The 15,640-nt window shown below is 46.3% G+C and overlaps 1 protein-coding gene across 8 annotated transcripts in view; it reads right to left on the bottom strand.

Moving 5' to 3' along the window:
• Positions 1 to 15,640, bottom strand: part of SHTN1 (shootin 1) — a 148,978-nt gene that overhangs the window by 120,296 nt on the left and 13,042 nt on the right. For all 8 annotated transcript variants that reach the window (XM_040361496.1, XM_040361498.1, XM_040361499.1 and 5 more), the window contains exon 2: positions 4,813 to 4,865. In XM_040361496.1, the coding sequence (XP_040217430.1) occupies positions 4,813 to 4,865 (53 nt within the window). The remainder of the gene's footprint in view (positions 1 to 4,812; positions 4,866 to 15,640) is intronic.

Genomic DNA, 15,640 nt, shown 5'->3' with positions numbered 1-15,640 from the left:
AACCAGCTATATTTTGAATTATCCATGGCCAGCTTGGTGCATGGTGCATTTCAACCAGCAAAACGTGTCTCCTAGGCTGCCTTTAATAGCAATAAATATGTACTATTAATAATAGAAGAACTTTGTCTTCAGTACTTACAACATGTAAGATTTTGCTTTGTGTTTTGACACCTTTCTGCATGCTTGTTCAAGGTAATTGAAGAAATTTACTGAAACCAGACACAGCCTTACATTGTTGTTGGGTCCGAGCTTGTATTGCCCATGCAAACCCTAGCTCCAGTGACCGCTGCTTCCAGGTATGTGACCACAGTGGAGACCTCCTACACATATGGTGGACTTCCCCACATTTGATAGGCTTTTGGTCTTGTGTCTTTGGCCTGTTACATACCCCATTTCACCTGTATATCCCCAAGGATTGCTAAATTAGCCTTGTTGCACTGCCCTATCCCGGGCTTCTATGCCAAGAGAACAATTGCCCAGTCTTGGAGGAAGCCTATGGTTCCTTTTTAGGTTGTTAGAGATCTTATGATGGCTCTAATACTCTATGAACAGAAGACTAGCATCCTCAAGGAATCTCACGACAAATTTTTAAAGATTTGGGATCCTTGGCTCCAAAAGGCCTTCCCCTCACTACCTCAAGCTAGGATTGGACGCCTGTGACTGACTCGCCTGACAATCCCGAGTCAATATATCCCCTTCCTCTCCTTTTTCTGTTGGCTTCTCTCTTCTTCCTCCTTTTCTTTCTATTTCTTCGGAGGCTTACGCCCCCTCTTACGTTCTCTACGACTGCCCTACGCTCCCCGAGTATGAAATTATATTGCATCATTCTCAGGGATTTCGTTTATCTAGGTTTGACATTGACATCCTTGCGGATTTTCCTGGACCCCGCCTTAGCTGTCTAGGTTTTTTTTTTTTTTGCATATAACCAGTTTCCTTTTATCTGATTAACAATATGTGAATCACTACTCTGAGTCTATGTTGTCACTCCAAGCCCCTGCGTGGGCAGATTGGATGCTTTTTGCTATTCTTTTAAAATATAAAAAAAATATACAGTACATCCGGAAAGTATTCACAGCACTTCACTTTTTCCATACTTTGTTATGTTACAGCCTTATTCCAAAATAAATTAAATTCATTATTTTCCTTAAATTCTACAAATAATCCCCCATAATGACAATGTGAACGTTTTTTGAAATCTTTGCAAATTTATTAAAAAGAAAAAAATCCCATGTACATACAGTAAGTATTTACCGTCTTAGGCTGGGTTCACACTTGTCCGACAAACGGTCCTACATTGGGAGCCTCATGTAGCATGACGTGTGAAAATCAATGTTTCCCTATGAGAGCTGTCTTAACTGGTCCTACACAAGTCGGTCCGACTTTGAAAATGCTCCCTGTACTACTTTTGGTCCTACATTGATCCTACTTCAACCCATTGAATATCATTGAAGTCGGACCAAAGTAGTATCCTGTTCATGAAAGTAGGATGGATGTAGGACCAATGTAGGATAAATGTAGGACCAATGTAGCAGAGCAAAGTAGGATGAAAGTAGTGTAGTAGTGTGAACCCAGCCTGAGATGTTTCTACAACTTGATTGGAGTCACCCTGTGGTGAATTCAGTGGATTGGACATGATTTGGAAAGGCACACACCTGTCTATATAAAGGTCCCACAGTTAGTGCATGTCAGAGCACAAACCAAGCCATGAAGTCCAAGGAATTGTCTGTAGACCTCCGAGACAGGATTGTATGAAGGCACAGATCTGGGGAAGGGTACAGAAAAATGTCTGCAGCATTGAAGGTCCCAATAAGCACAGTGGCCTCCATCATCTGTAAATGGAAAATGTTTGGAACCACCAGGACTCTTCCTAAAGCGGGCGACCTGGCCAAACTGAGCAATCGGGGGAGAGGGGCCTTAGTCAGGGAGGTGACTAAGAACCCGATGGTCACTATGACAGACTTCCAGCATTTCTCTGTGAAGAGAGGAGAACCTTCCAGAAGAACAACCATCTCTGCAGCACTTCACCAATCAGACCTGTATGGTAGAGTGGCCAGATGGAAGGCACTCCTCAGTAGCACGACAGCCCATATGGAGTTTGCCAAAAGGCACCTGAAGGACGCTCAGACCATGAAAAACAAAATTTTCTGGTTTAATGAAACAAAGATTGAACTCATTGGCATGAATGGCAAGTGTCATGTCTGGAGGAAACCAGGCACTGTTCATCACCTGGCCAACACCATCCATACAGTGAAGCATGGTGGTGGCAGCATCATGCTGTGGGGATGTTTTTCAGTGGTAGGAACAGGGAGACTAGTCAGGATCGAGGTAAAGATGAATGCAACAATGTACCTTGATGAAAACCTGCTCCAGAGCGCTCTGGACTTCAGACTGGGGCGAAGGTTCATCTTCCAAACAGGACAACGACCCCAATCACACAGCCAAGATAACGAAGGAGTGACTACGTGGCAACTCTGTGAATGTCCTTGAGTGGCCCAGACTTGAACATCTATAAAGAGATCTGAAAATGGCTGTGCACCAACTCTCCCCATCCAACCTGATGGAGCTGGGGAGGTCCTGCAAAGAAGAATGGGAGAAACTGCCCAAAAATAGGTGTGCCAAGCTTGTAGCATCATACTCAATAAGACTTGATGCTGTAATTGGTGCCAAAGGAGCTTCAACAGAGTATTGAGCAAAGGCTGTGAATACTTCTGTACATGGCATTTGTCTTCATTTTTTTTTTTTTTAATTTGCAAAGATTTCAAACAAACTTATTCCACATTGTCATTATGGGGTATTGTTTGTAGAGTTTTGAGGCAAATAATGAGTTTTGAAATAGGGCTGTAACATAACAAAATGTGAATAAAGTGAAGCGATGTGAATACTTTCCGGATGCACCGTATTTGTACCAGAAACCAGGCACAGCCTTCAAAAAGAAGGCCAGCAATGACAGTTTGTGTAAGATTTCTTTAATTCTCAGCTTCCTCCGTCCTCTAAACTTGGGCAGAAAAATAAAGTTTCATAAATATTTAACATGAATGACTCCAGAATCCATCTGCATTGTGGGAAGGAGGCCAGAGTGAGAAGTATGTACGTGTGATGACAGTGTGAGGTGCAGGGTGTGTCAGTGTGCACAGTGCGATAAGACAATTCCTGCAGATAAGACACACACACACACACACACACACACACACCTCCTGCCTTTTGTTGATCATCCAACAAGGTCAGTGTGTAGAATTGATCTGTACCAAGCTCTGTACTCCCGGGTGACAAAACAGCGCTGCTGGCATGCCTGCTTGTTTGGCGCTTTCCAGAAGCTGCAACCTCAGGAGTGTATCAAGTCAAATGATGTCATACACGGCAGACACTTGGTATCGTGATCTGTCACATGACTTTCATCTGGCTGTATATGGCTGCCATAACGCACATATAACCCAGCAGAGACACAAACTACTGCAGGGAAATCTCCCCATTGTGGGAGGGGCAGAGACACAAACTACTGCAGGGAAATCTCACCATTGGGGGAGGGGCAGAGACACAAACTACTGCAGGGAAATCTCACCATTGTGGGAGGGGCAGAGACACAAACTACTGCAGGGAAATCTCCCCATTGTGGGAGGGGCAGAGACACAAACGACTGCAGGAAATCTCACCACTGTGGGAGGGGCAGAGACACAAAGTACTGCAGGAAATCTCAGCATTGTGGGAGGAGCAGAGACACAAACTACTGCAGGAAATCTCACCATTGTGGGAGGGGCAGAGACACAAAGTACTGCAGGGAAATCTCCCCATTGTGGGAGGGGCAGAGACACAAACTACTGCAGGAAATCTCACCATTGTGGGAGGGGCAGAGACACAAACTACTGCAGGGAAATCTCACCATTGGGGGAGGGGCAGAGACACAAACGACTGCAGGAAATCTCACCACTGTGGGAGGGGCAGAGACACAAAGTACTGCAGGAAATCTCACCATTGTGGGAGGGGCAGAGACACAAACTACTGCAGGAAATCTCACCATTGTGGGAGGGGCAGAGACACAAACTACTGCAGGGAAATCTCATCATTGTGGGAGGGGCAGAGACACAAACTTCTGCAGGAAATCTCACCATTGTGGGAGGGGCAGAGACACAAACTACTGCAGGGAAATCTCATCATTGTGGGAGGGGCAGAGACACAAACTTCTGCAGGAAATCTCACCATTGTGGGAGGGGCAGAGACACAAACTATTGCAGGGAAATCTCACCATTGTGGGAGGGGCAGAGACACAAACTACTGCAGGAAATATCCCCATTGTGGGAGGGGCAGAGACACAAACTATTGCAGGGAAATCTCACCATTGTGGGAGGGGCAGAGACACAAACTACTGCAGGGAAATCTCACCATTGTGGGAGGGGCAGAGACACAAACTACTGCAGGGAAATGTCACCATTGTGGGAGGGGCAGAGACACAAACTACTGCAGGAAATCTCACCATTGTGGGAGGGGCAGAGACACAAACTACTGCAGGGAAATCTCACCATTGTGGGAGGGGCAGAGACACAAACTACTGAAGGGAAATCTCACCATTGTGGGAGGGGCAGAGACACAAACTACTGAAGGGAAATCTCACCATTGTGGGAGGGGCAGAGGCACAAACTACTGCAGGAAATCTCACCATTGTGGGAGGGGCAGAGACACAAACTACTGCAGGAAAATCTCCCCAGTGTGGGAGGGGCAGAGACACACATACATAACTGAAATATCCCAATCTTGGTAATTCTTGTCCGTTACCATAACAAAACTTCTGTATTTTGTAAAAGTAAAGCAATCACTCACCTCATCTTTGGTTTTCTCATTTTCTGTCCGGAGCTCTTCATATTGTTCGATCACTGCAAAGAAAATACAAAAAGTTTAAAGAGAACTTTTAGCACCAGGTGACCCCCTAAAACACCCCAAGAATGACTGAGTATGGTGGCATAAAGGTCCTCCGGCAGTACAGAGCATTGCTTCTCAACCTTTATTCCGTCAAGGCATCCTTTAATATTATGTGAAGCCCACAAGCACAATCTTCCGAGACACGTGCAGCTGAGCGACCAGCATGCACCGCCCATTCTCCCGCATGCGCAGTATCTACGGCTCGTGGCGCCGCACACTTCAGCCATTGCCTGTCCGTGCTCGCTGGTGCTCCTGGGAGATGTGTGTCATAACTTCCCAGGAGTCAGTGAGCAGCGCCGAGGGCTTTGTTGCCATCACAACGGGGTCTTTCGACAACGCTGTCTGTTGTGATGGCAACAAAGCCCTCGGCGGTGCCCGCTGACTCCTGGGAAGTTATGACACACATCTCCCAGGAGCACCAGCGAGCACGGACAGGCGCCAAGGGAAATGACGTCAGGCGACACAGAGAGGAAGTGGCAGAATACAAAGGACCACATAGCAACAGTGCTGAAGGGGTGAGAAAAAAAAAATCTACATGTTTTAGCTGATGCATAATGCTGTTGATTTCTGCAACGTTTTTTTTTTGGTGGAACTCCGCTTTAACCTTAATTGTAGAGGGTTATATACTGTAAGAGCGGCAAGGATGTAGAATTCCCTTCCACATGCAGTGGTCTCAGCGGGGGGCCTCGATAGCTTCAATTTTTTTTTTTTAGATAAGCACCTGAACGACCACAACATACAGGGATATACAATGTAATACTGACATATAATCACACACATAGGTTGGACTTGATGGACTTGTGTCTTTTTTCAACCTCACCTACTATGCAACTATGCATGTATGATCGCGTCCAAAGCTGTATTTTTGGTCCCATTTTTGGATCGTGTGTAGGGGCCATAAGGAAGGCATATGAAGCCCACAAGCACAATCTTCCGGGACACGGTGCAGCTGAGCGACCAGCATGCACCGCCCATTCTCCCGCATGCGCAGTATCTACGCATCGGTGAACTTTTACTTTAATGCACATATCCCAGCTGGGACACAATTATCTCAACTGTCGGAAATCTCACCATAATGGGAGGAACAAAGAATTATATTTGATAACAACAACAATAATAAAGAATAGGAATATTATTTAGATTGCACCATGCACCGGTTTGGCTTAAAGGGGTTGTAATTGTAAAGGTAAAAAAAATTTTTACCTTAAAGTGGTTGTAAACCCCACTTTATGACTTTTACCTACAGGTAAGCCTATAATAAGGCTTACCTGTAGGTATAAAGAATATCTCCTAAACCTGCACGGTTTAGGAGATATTCCCCTCGCAATGCGCCGCTGACGTCAGCGGCGCATGCGCAGGGGGGATCCTCGGCTAAAGGACCGGCAGCCGCCGGACCTTGCCGAATTTAAATTGCGCAACGCACGGGAGTGACGTCATCGCCGCTCCAGCCAATCACAGCGCTGGATCGGCGATACCCGGAAGACACGCCGGAGCAAGATGATTTCTCACTCGGCGTGAACCAGGTAAGTTTTACACACCTCGTTCCGAGGTAAGTATTTCATAATGAGCTAATATGCAGTGCATATTAGCTCATTATGACTTTTGCCTTGCAGGAGAAAAAAAAATAAAAAATTTAAACGGGTTTACAACCGCTTTAATGCATCCTATGCATTAAGGTAAAAAAACATCTGACAGCACCACCCCCCCCCCCCCCCCGAGCCCCCGTTTTACTTACCTCACCGTTCGAAAGTCCTTGTGCGCGTGCTTGTCATCTTTTTCGGTTCCCAGCCTGGCCGTTGATTGGCTAGGCTGGGCAAATTGATAGCAGCGCAGCCATTGGCTGGCGCTGCTGTCAATCACAGCGGATGACGCAGCGCTTTTGCGAGGAGGAGCCGAGACAGCCGTCGAGGGACCCCAGAAGACAGGATTCGGGGGCACTCCGTGCAAAACAACTGCACAGCGGAGGTAAGTATAACATGTTTGTTATTTAAAAAAAAAAAAAAAAAAATCTGCCTTTAGTGTTCCTTTAATCTGCCAATGTCCAGTAGCCTTTGTTAGGATATGAAGGTGTGGTTTAAAGCCACACTTTTATTTTTTGTGTGTGTGTGTATATGATTGAAAGGTGTAAAGGCCATAGTCGGTTTTTGTTCTTCCTTTTGCCGTCATTAAACATCATATACCGAGAAACCAAAAAGAAGACATTGCAATTAAGACAGTGAAATATACAGTTAAATTGACTAACCCGCAACACACAAATGACATAACATATCATTATAGATCAGGAAAAAAGATCCTGTAAACACATGAGAAGAATTTCAGTCCCTCTGGGCCCACAATTACTAGGAGGGTGGAGGAGGCAGCGTGTTCAGACTCCACGCCTTCTGTAGCCTAAAGCTACTTTGTCAAGAACCGCCAAAAACTGATAATTATGGTTTGAACCTCTGCAATGTTATACACAGAACATTATTTTCATTCATTGGAAGGTCCTGGAACCAGATCCCTCACTCCAAGCTCAGATTGTCTGTGATTATTTGGCGGTATGTAAGGCCCCGTACACACGACCGAACATGTCCGCTGAAACTGGTCCGAGGGACCAGTTTCAGCAGACATGTTCGGTCATGTGTACGGCCGACCGGACAATTGTCCGGCGGATCGGACAGTTTCCAGCGGACAAATGTTTCTAAGCATGCTAAGAAACATGTCTGCTGGAAGCCTGTCCGTCGGACATGTTCGGTCGTCTGTGCAGACTGACCGGACATGTCCGATCGGCCGAAAGCCCTCGCATGCGTCAAAGTGATTCGACACATGCGTGGAAGCATTGACCTTCCAGGGCCGCGCATGTCGCGGCGACGGCGCGGCCACGTCACCGCGTATCAGGGGTGGACTGACAACTCATGGGGCCCCTGGGCAATAGAAGATTATGGGGCCCCTGGGCTTACAGATGGCCACCACGCCAGGAGGCATTGCATAGGCAGGGCAGCTAAAATCTCAGGATTTTCACATCAAAAACATGTCGGTTTTGGACATATCAGGGACAGATGTAAAAAAACAAAACACAGATTTTTACATACTGTCCCTGGTTTTATTGAGCCTGGCAACCCTGATGGGGCCCCCTAGTGGCATGGGGCCCTCGGGCAGTGCCCGAGAGTCCCAATGGTCAGTCCGCCCCTGCCGCGTATCGTGTACGCGCGGATTTCTGTCTGATGGTGTGTACAACCATCAGACAGAAATCTCCGGGCGGACATGTCCGCGGAAAACAGTATGTCCGTGTGTACGAGGCCTTAGGCTGTGTTTGTAGGCCACACCAGCTTGGCTACACTTGGAGAAGTCCAGCGGCCTTGATTAGAGTTGTCTTTTCTACATGCCAGGAGAAGAAAGTATTTAAAGTGGTTGTAAACCTCAGACATGAAATATGAACAAAGCAAATCCCTCTACAGTGTGTGCTTGGCTCAATCCAGAGCACTAAGGCTGGGTTCACACCATTACTGGAGATTGTGACCGGCTCTCAACTCTCAATGGAGCTGGTTCACGGTTCTCCGGGGCGGCTTGCACAGGAGTCATGTGTATATTTGGCTCCTTTTCAGGGCCTAATTCAGGAAAAATTCAGCCCCGATTTGTCCCTCAAATAGAGAACAGGGACGCACCGGACCCATGCTGCAAGCCGCATCTGTCTTAGGTGTTATCCAAGCCTTAGGCCTCATGTATAAGTGTTTTTTTTTTTTTTTTCCTTTAACAAACCCTTCTAGATCATAGTATTTTCTTAAAATGGTTGTACCTCCATGGTTTAGGAGATATTTACAATAGAACTAGGGTTGTCCCGATACCACTTTTTTAGGACTGAGTACAAGTACCGATACTTTTTTTCAAGTCCTCGCCAAAACCGAATACCGATACTTTTTTTTAAATGTGTCCCCAAATGCAGCCATGTCCCCCCACAGATGCAGCCACGTCTCCCCCCATATCCAGCCATGTCTCCCCCCATATCCAGCCATGTCTCCCCCCATATCCAGCCATGTCTCCCCCCATATCCAGCCATGTCTCCCCCCATATCCAGCCATGTCTCCCCCCATATCCAGCCATGTCCCCCCATATCCAGCCATGTCCCCCCATATCCAGCCATGTCCCCCCATATCCAGCCATGTCCCCCCATATCCAGCCATGTCCCCCCATATGCAGCCATGTCCCCCCCCATATCCAGCCATGTCCCCCCCCATATCCAGCCATGTCCCCCCATATATGCAGCCATGTCTCCCCCCATATGCTGCCATGTCCCCCTTACCTGCATGCTGCCGCGCCGCTGCTTGGTTAATACGGGCGGGGAACATTACAGCTTTCATTTGAATAGCTGTAGTGATTCGCGCCACGCCGCGTATAGACACTCCCCCTTGCTTGGGATCGGACAGTTCACCCGAGCAAGGGGGAGTGTCTATACGCAGCGCGGCGGGAAACACTACAGCTATTCAAATGAAAGCTGTAATGTTCCCCGCCCGTATTAACCAGGCGGCGGCAGCAGGGATGCGGCTTAACGGCGGCGGCGGTGTTATCGGATGAGGCATCGGGGGTATTTGCGGGAGTACAAATACTTGGAATCGGTCCCGATACCGATACTAGTATCGGTATCGGGACAACCCTACATAGAGCCATGGGCCGTAGATTGTGGCGCAGGCGCATTTAGATACGGCGATCGTGCCGTTTCTAAAGGAGGTCATGACTGGCAGCATTTGAGGGAGTGACATGACGCGATTCCCACCAGTCACAGAGCCAGAGTTCGTGGGCACGGAAAGAAGAGGGGTGAAGATAGCGGGGACATCGCAGGCTTCGTTTTCAGGTAAGTGACATATAATGGGCTACTATGTGATGCATACTAGCCCATTATGCTTTAACTTTGCAGGGAAATAAAGAGGAAGTAAAACCCATCAGCTTTGACAAAAAAATAATCCTGGAAGCCGATTGGTTTCTATGCAGAGCTGCACCAGATTTTGCGCTCTCCAGTTTTAGTAAATCATCCCCAATATATATAAAAGTTTTTGCTTTGGGTCCAATCTGCTTTACGCTTCAGATATTCTATTTCTATTTGAATGAAATGTAACCTGGGAAAATCTGTCATAACATTTTACCACAAATAAAGATGGATGGAATATCGCACACAGTACACAGCCGCTTGTAACAACACCGCAAATTACCAAGAGGGTAAACGGCGGCCGGCGTCACAAAGTGCGTCTGGAAATAAGTGCTCCATTAACAGGACGCATTGAGTGTGGAGGCGGATTGGAAATCGCTTGTTTATGATCGGGTATCGAGCGGTGGACAGTAAACGCTTCATTACATTATGCGGCACAAATCCTCTTTACCAGGAGAGCGCAAATTGCATAGAAAGCATGTGATTGAATCCTCCACAATACACCTAGCGTCCCACCATCTCCCCTCATTACATCGCGCGGCATTCAGGAAGCGCAGGATCAGGGGAGTAAAGTCCTGAAAACCGCCGCCTATCATCCCGCCGACCGGATGTCATTAACACGCTAAACCCAGAGAGAGCACTTATCTACAACAAGGCTCTCCGGGGACCGCATTTCCTTCCTAACGCGGCAAATACACGTCTCAAGAGGACTGGAGAAAATGCCGAGAGGATTTTCACATCTCCGCATCCGGTTACTATTATTTATTTCCATTATTTTCTGTATTTATGGAGCTCAAACATATTCTGTAGTGCTGCACACATAATTCAGGCAGTGCTCCTGATTAACCCCTTTAATGCCAGATGACCCAGGAGCAACCACATTCATATTATATATACAGTATATATATATATAGCGCTGACATAGTCCATAGTGCTGTACAGACAAAAACTGAGCTCCACTCCAGGCTCAGCACCAGAGAAGCTTACACTCTAATGTCTCTCTACAGTCACACTCAATTATTATACATCGTCCTGTATACGAGGCATAAGAATTGTTTTGCAATCCGGCAGGTCTTTGCACTACATGGTTTTGGTAAATCTGAAGAAAATCTAATAGAGTGTATAGGGTGTAAAGCCTGGTATACATGACCGGTTTTCCCGTCGGGAAAACTGCTACGAGAGCTTTTGGCCGGGAAAACCGGCCGTGTGTATGCTCCACCGCAGTTTTCCCGACAGGAAAACTACAGAAGAAAAAAATCACGCCAGGATTCCCAGTGGTCAGGCCCGCCATCAGGGGTACAGGCAGTACACCTGTAAGGGGCCCGGAGGTCCCCAGGGGCCTGGATGGCAACCCCCCTTTTTTTATAACAAAAAAATTAAATATTTTTTTTATTTTTTATATATATGTATTTTTTTTATTAAAGGGCCCAGAAGTCGCCAGGGCCCCAGATGGCCCCCCTTTTTTTATAAAAAAAAATGTAATCTTTTTGTTATATATTTTTTTTTTTTATTTATGTTTTTTCTTTTTATTTCTTTTTTTTTCATTTTTTTTGTTATATATGTATTTTTTTTTATTAAAGGGCCCAGAGGTCCCCAAAGGCAACCCCACTTTTTTTGTAATTTTTATATATATATATTTATATATATATATTTATTTATATATATATATATATATATATATATATATATATATATATATATATATATATATATATATATATATATATATATATATATATATATATATATATATATATATATATATATATATATATATATATATATATATATATATCCTTATCTCTTGTTTTTGTAAAGGCCCCCCCCCCCCCGCTCTCAATTTTCTCAATTAGCGGCGGAACCCCCCCCCCCTGCTTCTCAAATTCAGGCGGCAGCACACCCCCCCCCCTGCTTGAAGCTGTGTAAGGGGCCCCAAAATTCCTGATGGCTACCCTGCCGGTGGTTAACCCGGCAGTTTTCCTATGGGAAACACTGTGGTGGAGCATACACACGGGCAGGATTCTCATGGCAATTTCCCGGTCGTGTGTAGGTGGAAAAAGTTACAGAGTAGGTTCTCGGTTTTCCTGGCAGTAAAAAGTCAGCCGGGAAACCTGTACGTGTGTACGAGGCTTTAGCTGGTAATTAAACGTACTTTGTGCCCTGTCTGCATTAAATTCACATGTGTTCGGGTTTAAAGGGATGAGGTTACAATCATACCCCTCCATATTGCTGTACAGAGAACACAGGAACACCGAGCCAGTCACATCAGTCTCTGCACCAGAGAAGCTTACACTCTAATGTCCCTCCACACCAGGAGTCACACTCTATTATTATACATCTATATAGCTCTGACATATTCCGGAGTGTTGTACAGAGAACACCGAGACAGTCACCACAGTCACACACACTCTGAATGTTTTGACACACAGGGGGTTTTTTACTATCTGGTGCAACTCTGCATAGAAACCAATCAGCTTGTAGGTTTTTATTGTCAAAGCTTAAAAGGGGTTGTAAAGGTACAATTTTTTTTCCTAAATAGCTTCCTTTACCTTAGTGCAGTCCTCCTTCACTTACCTCATCCTTCCATTTTGCTTTTAAATGTCCTTATTTCTTCTGAGAAATGCTCACTTCCTCTTCTTCTGTCTGTAACGCCACACAGTAATGCAAGGCTTTCTCCCTGGTGTGGAGTGTTGTGCTCGCCCCCTCCCTTGGACTACAGGAGAGTCAGGACGCCCACTAGCACACAGCTCCTTTCTCTATCTGCAACGTAGAGAGCATCCTGACTCTCCTGTAGTCCGAGGGAGGGGGCGAGCATGACACTCCACACCAGGGAGAAAGCCTCCCCTTAGAGCCGGTTCACACTGGGGTGACTTGTCAGGCGACTCAGCCGCCTGACAAGTCGCGTCCCATTCTAGTCAACAGAACCGTTGCAAGTCGCTCCGACTTAGAAAAAGGTTCTTGTACGACTTCGGGGGCGACTCGGGGCGACCTGCATTGACTTCTACACAGAAGTCATTTTGCAAGTCGCCTTGCCGAGTCGCCCCCGAAGTCGTGCCGCCCCAGTGTGAACCGGCTCTATCTGTGTGGAGTTACAGACAGAAGAACAGGAAGTGAGGATTTCTCAGAAGAAATAAGGACATTTAAAAGCAAAATGGAAGGATGAGGTAAGTGAAGGAGGACTGCACTAAGGTAAAGGAAGCTATTTAGGGAAAAAAAGAATTGTACCTCTATAACCCCTTTAACAACTTAAGGACTGCTTAACACTGATATACATCGGCAGAATGGCACAATCATGTATCTGTACATGATTGTTAAATGCCCAGCCGTGGGTCGCAGGTGCGCGCCCGCAACCCGGTCCGAAGCTCCATGACTGTGATCGGTCCCCGGAGCTGAAGAACGGGGAGAGGCGAGTGTAAACACAGCTTCCCCGTTCTTCACAGTGGCTTGTCACTGATGGTCTGTTCCCTGATATAGGGAAACACGATCAATGTTGTCACACGTCCAGCCCCGCCCCCCTACAGTTAGAAACACATATGAGGTCACACTTAAACCCTTCAGTGCCCCCCTAGTGGTCAACTCCCAAACTGCAATTGTCATTTTCACAGTAATCAATGCATTTTTATAGCATTTTTTGCTGTGAAAATGACAATGGTCCCAAAAATGTGTCAAAATTGTCTGATGAGTCCGCCATAATGTCGCAGTCACGAAAAAAATCCCTGATCCCCGGCATTAGTAGTAAAAAAAAAAAAAAAATATTAATAAAAATGCAATAAAACTATCCCATATTTTGTAAACGCTATACATTTTGCGCAAACCAATCGATAAACGCTTACTGCGTTTTTTTTTTTACCAAAAATGGGTAGAAGAATACGTATCGGCCTAAACTGAGGAAAAAAACGTTTTTTTATATATTTTTGGGGGATATTTATTATAGCAAAAAGTAAAAAAGATTGCATTTTTTTTTCAAAATTGTCGCTCTATTTTTGTTTATAGCGCAAAAAAATAAAAACCGCAGAGGTGATCAAATACCACCAAAATAAAGCTCTATTTGTGGGGAAAAAAAGGACGGCAATTTTGTTTGGGAGCCACATCGCACGACCGCGCAATTGTCCGTTAAAGCGACGCAGTGCCGAATCGCAAAAAGGGGCCTGGTCCTTTACCTGCATATTGGTCCGGGTCTTAAGTGGTTACCTGAACAAGCTGAAGTTAGAAGCCAATTGGTTACCATGCAGAGCTGCACCAGATATTGAGTGCTCCAGTTTTAGTAAATCTCCCCCACAGTCTTTAGCGAATGTCACATTTGCTCATTTAGAACCATCTGGGTTTGTGGCAGGTTTAGTTTCAGTACTGGGGGGGGGGGGGCATTTTAGCAATGTGATGAAAGAGGGGTGCTCAGGGGAGAACTCAGAAGTGATATTCTAGGTGGGGTGAGGCGGAAATAACACACACAGTCCCAGTGTGATGATAGAACTTGTATTAAAATAATGCAAAGACAGTTCACATTAAACACATAGGAAAGAAAGCCCACCCGAGAACGTTCACAGATCCAGCAGCATGTGGAGAGCAGGAGTCAGCTGAACTGACAGCGTCTGTCGAGAGGGAAAAACGTGGTCTGACTGACTTGTACCCCAGCAAGAAGATGTTCAGGGAAGTTGGGAGCCCAATGCTTTCAGGAACTTTTCCCTGCCACTAGTTCTGTCCTTACCAGGCAGGGTAGCTGTCCCTACTCTACCAACTTGCAAAATGCATGCCAAACCTGGGAACCAGGGTCTTAAAACGGCTCTGCCTGACCCAAGATGGCTGCTAGCGTCACATGGGGTGGCAGCATCCAATGGGATAGATTCCCCAGTGACCCAGGAAACCATAGAGGAACCATGATCCTCCTGACTTCCTCTCCAAATGCAGTGCCGATGTGGAAGAGCGCCACCTGTCGTGGAGAAAGTAGACTGCACCCATCTACAAAATAATCGTTCTAAAGCATGTGAAAGGGCTACAGATGGTGTGGTGACACAGGAAGTGGGAAATCTGCAGACTTTAAACAGAGTTGTGCCCCCCTCTGTCTATATAATGTGGTGAGGGGATGTGAGTGGCAGGAGTGTGTAAACATAAAAAATCAAATAAAAAAGGGATTACAGAAAACATGGTGGGTACATCTTCTCACATACCGCATTTATCGGCGTATACCGCGCACTATTTTGCCCTGAAAATCAGGGCAAAATCGTGGGTGCGCGATATACGCCGATACCCGCGCCGAGTTTGAACACTGCGCCGGCATATACCGAGCGCAGTACACTCGTGTATAGTCGGGCAGTCTCGGCGTCAGCGTGAGAGGAGCCGAGACTGCCCGACTATACGCGAGTGTACTGCGCTCGGTAAATGCCGGCGCAGTATTCAAACTCGGTGCAGGAAACGAGCGGGGAGGACGCCGGACCCGACGAAGAGGACACCTGAAGCCGCAGACGGACGCCGGACCCGACGAGGCCGCCGCGCAAGACACCAAACTGCAAGTACAAAAATCTTTTTTCCACAGGAATTTCGGGGCAACTTTAGGGGGTGCGCGCTATACACGGGAGCGTGCTATACCCCAATAAATACGGTATATTAATTCAATGCAGGAATTTAGCCGCCTAGCCGACCTCCTGTCCTAAATTAACATGCACTATTGCTACCGACTGCGGTCTAATCACTACTAATGCCTGCCCCCACTATCAGTTGCCGATACTGGGAAGGAACAAATGACTTCTGTAATCTTGTTATTGTATGCAAGCATGGATGGACATGGGAGGGGGAGGGGTGGGGGTCGGTGACTTCATTACGGCAATGTGTTTT

Source organism: Rana temporaria, chromosome 8 (genome assembly GCF_905171775.1).
Source record: "Rana temporaria chromosome 8, aRanTem1.1, whole genome shotgun sequence".
NCBI lineage: Eukaryota > Metazoa > Chordata > Amphibia > Anura > Ranidae > Rana > Rana temporaria.
Note: the sequence above shows the minus strand (reverse complement) of the source record. Positions and strands in the feature narration are given on the sequence as shown.